The sequence below is a fragment of the Solanum tuberosum genome, unplaced genomic scaffold (genome assembly GCF_000226075.1).
Source record: "Solanum tuberosum cultivar DM 1-3 516 R44 unplaced genomic scaffold, SolTub_3.0 scf00386, whole genome shotgun sequence".
NCBI lineage: Eukaryota > Viridiplantae > Streptophyta > Magnoliopsida > Solanales > Solanaceae > Solanum > Solanum tuberosum.
In genome coordinates this window covers 442,608-447,282 of record NW_006239320.1, presented here as the reverse complement: position 1 = coordinate 447,282, position 4,675 = coordinate 442,608, and the positions used below count along the sequence as shown (strand labels likewise).

Here is a 4,675-nt window from a genome sequence, read left to right as displayed (position 1 = left end):
TTATATATATACACGCTGAAAAATTAGCTGTAATTTAATTTGAAGACGCTTTCTTTGTTTGATAGGATTCAGGTAAAACAAAAACCGTGTTGAGTCGTCGAGGTGATGATGTTCCAATGGTGATGTTGTTTCTTGGGTTGTTCGGAGGTTTGATTTGTTGGAAAACACCTGAGTTTCTGAGAAACACAAAGGAAATCACTTGGAAAGTTCTTGTTTGTTGGATTAGTTGACTTTCTTTTCTTATTTACGAGTTTGCCATTCTTAAGGAAAAAGTTCAAATATGTCAAGATTAATTATGTCATTCGTAAAAGTTTGTTTCATCTATGTCATTTTCGTTTGACATTCATGTCATTATTTGTTAATTGAAAAAAAATTTCAATTTTGTAAAATCATTTTTTACACATGTTTAATTATGATTCGGCTACGTCATTAATTAAATTTTTTTTTCAGAACAGTGCTCCCCGTGCAGTGTTTTTGGCGAAATTCTTTTAAATTTTTTTTTGCCAAAAACGCTGCATGGGCAGTGATGTTCTTTAGAATTTTTTTTTGAATAAAATCGCTGGTAGGTCAGTGATTTTGATCTTTTAACGGAGTAATGACGTGAAAACAAAATTGCTACGTTAGTAACGATTTTGCCCTTTTGGTTAAAAATAATAATTTGATATGCCCTTTTAGAATTTTTGTCATATTTTTTTGCCCTTTAGGCTCCGGACTCAACTTATCTATGTCATTCCAGTTAACAAATAATGGCATGGATGATACTTTCTCAAACGGAAATGGCATAGATGAGCCAAACTTTAAATGTATGACATATCTTAGCCTTTTCTCAAAGTTGGACAGCATATTTGAGCCTTTTCCCTAATTTCATTTTTAAAAAAAATATATTTTTACTCCCTATGTTTCAAATTATCTGATTTTAAAAATACTTATCTCAAATTACTTCCCTCATTCACTTTTATAAGTATGCTTTGAATTTTCTATGTCCTTTATTTATGAAAAATAATTAATATGAGTATTTACCACATATCATATTAATTGACGTTTAGTTTTAGGTTTTGAAAAACAATTTGGGGAAAAAGTAATATTTTTTTTTGAAAATAAAAATAAAAATTGCGAGTAGAAGAAAGGGAAATGAGGAGGAGATTATTATGTGGGGAATCAAAATACTGGATAAGTAAAATTATACGAATAGTGTACTTATTATTTTAGAATTTCAAAACAAAATTAATTATTTTTTCTCATTTTATTCTTAGTATCAATTGTTACTACAACACTTCAATAACGTAAAAATTTAACAAAGAAAAATTATATATTAAGACTTAAACTAGGATGAAAATGCCAAGGAAAACTTGCTAATTACTCCCTTTGTCCAATAATAGTTATCCATTATTGACTTGGCACACACCTTAAGAAACTATAAATAGAAGGGTAATTTTATTATATCACCCTTTGAATATAATAAATTAAATACAATGTCTTGAAAAATGTAATACGAAAATGACTATAATCAATGAAAATGGTAAATTAGGAACTAAATATAATTTATTCATTAATTTCTTAAAGTGAGCAAATATTGTTGGATATTCCAAAATAATAATATAATGAATAACTATTATTGAACGGATGGAATAATACATTTTTAAATAACGTGTGAAAAAGAAATACAACCATAAAGCCTGAGGGAGTATTTATTATTGTTGGTTCTTTGACGAAGAGAGGTGGGAAGAATAGAAGTAATAAATGTGTGAGGTGCGTTGGGTTAGTGATTCGAACACAAAATCTCATACTAGTAATTTGTTGAGGTATACAAATGTGTTACTATTTTTGCATAAAGTTTATAAGATATTACTTACACTGGTCATCTATGAATTATCTATGAGAATGTGAAACAAAAATATGGAAATATTATTATTGTAGGGATTAAACTATTTAAAAATAAAATGCATTTTAAGCATAATTAATTCATGTCTAAAAATTTTCTGCATATTAATCACCACATGACAATGCATTCATTATAAATTATCACATAATAATTCTCTTTATTAAATTGCATAAATAAATTCTATATTATTAATTTTTATGTTATTAATCCCGACATAACTTACTTCTAACCAAACAATCTCGGGTGGTATTGACGACTTTATTGTTAAGGGGAAAATTTAAATTATGACTTTATGAGTAATTTTCACGTATTGTCATAGACTTTGCATATTCTACAAAAACAAGTTATAAAATTAATTTTTATCATATTAAATGATTGAACTATTCGATATACATCAGCATTTTGCTTACTTTTTAAGTTCAACATTAGAAATATCAATTTAAGGACGTTTGGTCATGAAAATTATCATTTTATTTACAAATTAATGTTTGTTTAGTTATGAAAATATCAAATACAAAATTCTATTAATATTTTTTAACATTCAAAATGAAGTTGGAAACTAGATTAGTTTGATTGGCTTTAAGATTGTCATGTGAACTAGGCACTAAATTTGTTCAAAGCTTGACTTTCGATCCCAACTTTCTCATGCAAGTCCAGTTGTATTCAATGACTTTCCTGGATTGGTTAAAGAAGATGCCAAGACAATATTCAGAGGCTTACGTTACAATTGGATTGGACGGTGTTAGCTTAAAAGTTATATGTATATGGACTCACGTTAACCGGATATAAATTTAGCCTAAATTCTGTAGATATGTCAAGAAATTTAATTGTGAATCTAGTTATTTAAAATCGATATAGAAATTCAAAAACTTCTGCTTCACAAGAAATTGCATATGAAAAGAAAAATACAAGGTTGATTGTGAACATATTTGTTGTGGATTAGATTTTTCAGAGGGCAATAAGAAGTATCAAAGAGGCACATAATACCATCTACTCTATACTCTATGTGATGTGAACACATGCAAATTATAGTTAAAAAACTCAAAGCATTTTTAAATAATTAGAGTGATTACTTGAATAACGCACCGCGGTGTAATCATAAAAATCGATGAATAAGATAATAGGAGGGTACATGGCTATGAGTGTTGAGATAAAAGAGAGTTGTGAAATCCTCTGCCTCACACTAAGCAGTAGGAAAAGAAGCTCGAAAAGCAAGGCCACAAACTCCACCATTCACAACATCTCTAGCCATTCTCATATATCCACTTTCACCCCAATTTTCTCCCCATGAATTCTTCACCAACCAATAATTACTACTACCATCCTCACTTGTTCCATACCCTACCACTGTAACTGCATGATGTGAACTCTCCCCACATTCCCCACTGAAAATTCCACCTTTGTAAAATCGAAATTTGTCACTCCCAACATTTATGCCTGCAGAGACTGGCTGAATTGCTACTGCCTGTAACAATGCTGATTCACTTGGATCCACTGTTTTGTAGCTCGAAATTGTTACTGCCGTTGATTCCGCCTTTTTGCTATTACAAGTTCCAGGAATTCCAGTGTATGGGTAATTTGATTCTGTTGTGAGCCCTCCGTTTTCTGCTATGTATAGGAATGCTTCGTTCCTGACGCCGCCTCCACAACCGTTGTTGTTTGTGGACTCACAATCTAGAAGTTGTTGTTCTGATAGTGAAATTAAGTTGCCAGTTTTTAGTTGGTTCAGTCCTTCTACTGCTGCTACCGCTGAAAATGCCCAACATGATCCTGCATTTTATAGTAGCTAGTAGTAATTTATCAATTTACAGTAGCATAATACACTATGTTAGTTTGTGCGGATAAATTAGGTACTACGTTTGTAAGGAAAGTTTAGTCTAAACCTGCTATCGTCAGATGTGGAACCAGAATTTGAAATTTATAGGTTCAAAATTCTAGTATTTTTAACTTATTGAGTTTTAAATTGAATAGGAGGATGTACTTTGATTTGGGACTTACCACATTTACCCTGGTCCTTAACAGGAGTAACAGCACCCTGCTCTCTCCAGTTCAAACTATCAGGACTGGAATTTTCACTTTCGTAACTAAATGATTGCAAATTCGATGTCTTTGGAAGGAAAGATAGATTATATCTACCAACCATAGATTGAAACTCTTCATTAGTTAGATCTGCAAATTTATTGACGCCAAGCTGGTAAGAATGAACAGCATCATTGTTGAATGACTCGATAAAATCGACATTTTCTTTAAATATCTTCAACCGCTCTGCCTTTTCAACATCATCTTTGTATACGCGCCCATGGTGACTCATCCATTTTTCGTGCCTTTCGAGCATGGAATACACCTGCAAGTCACGGGCATTAGTAGCTCGGAACCTGAGAGTTCCGACCACTACCAAAAGTGCAACGAGGCTTAACCTGCAAAATTTCAATGCCATTGTTAAAATCTGAAACTATATTTGTTATACGAAAATAAAAGATGAGGTATCAGAGTTCAAGAAAATAACAATTAGTAGTAATACAAATGGAAAAGGTATATATATATATATATATATATATTTTTATAGAATTTTCTTACGCGTTCCCTTTATGATATTGATCTAAAACATTGATGACCAAGTTCTTGTGTCAGTTCATTTTCTATAAGGGTCCACCTTCCTGTCTTCAGTTTTTTTGGGCTAATTATGCATAAAATATGGATATACTAGTAGCAAGTACTAGTACACTAATTGCAAACGTACCGATCAAAGTTGAAGTTAGAATTTTAATTTTTATAAATTTTAGATGTTAATAA

General features: G+C 31.0%; 1 protein-coding gene across 1 annotated transcript; it reads right to left on the bottom strand.

Moving 5' to 3' along the window:
* Positions 1 to 2,795: 2,795 nt before the first annotated feature.
* Positions 2,796 to 4,405, bottom strand: LOC102599662 (zingipain-2-like). The gene is made up of 2 exons (XM_006362374.2): positions 3,881 to 4,405; positions 2,796 to 3,652 (listed from the first exon to the last, which is right to left on the bottom strand). Exons 1-2 carry the CDS (start codon positions 4,317 to 4,319, stop codon positions 3,066 to 3,068), a joined length of 1,026 nt encoding a protein of 341 aa, XP_006362436.1. The 5' UTR covers positions 4,320 to 4,405; the 3' UTR covers positions 2,796 to 3,065.
* Positions 4,406 to 4,675: the final 270 nt, after the last annotated feature.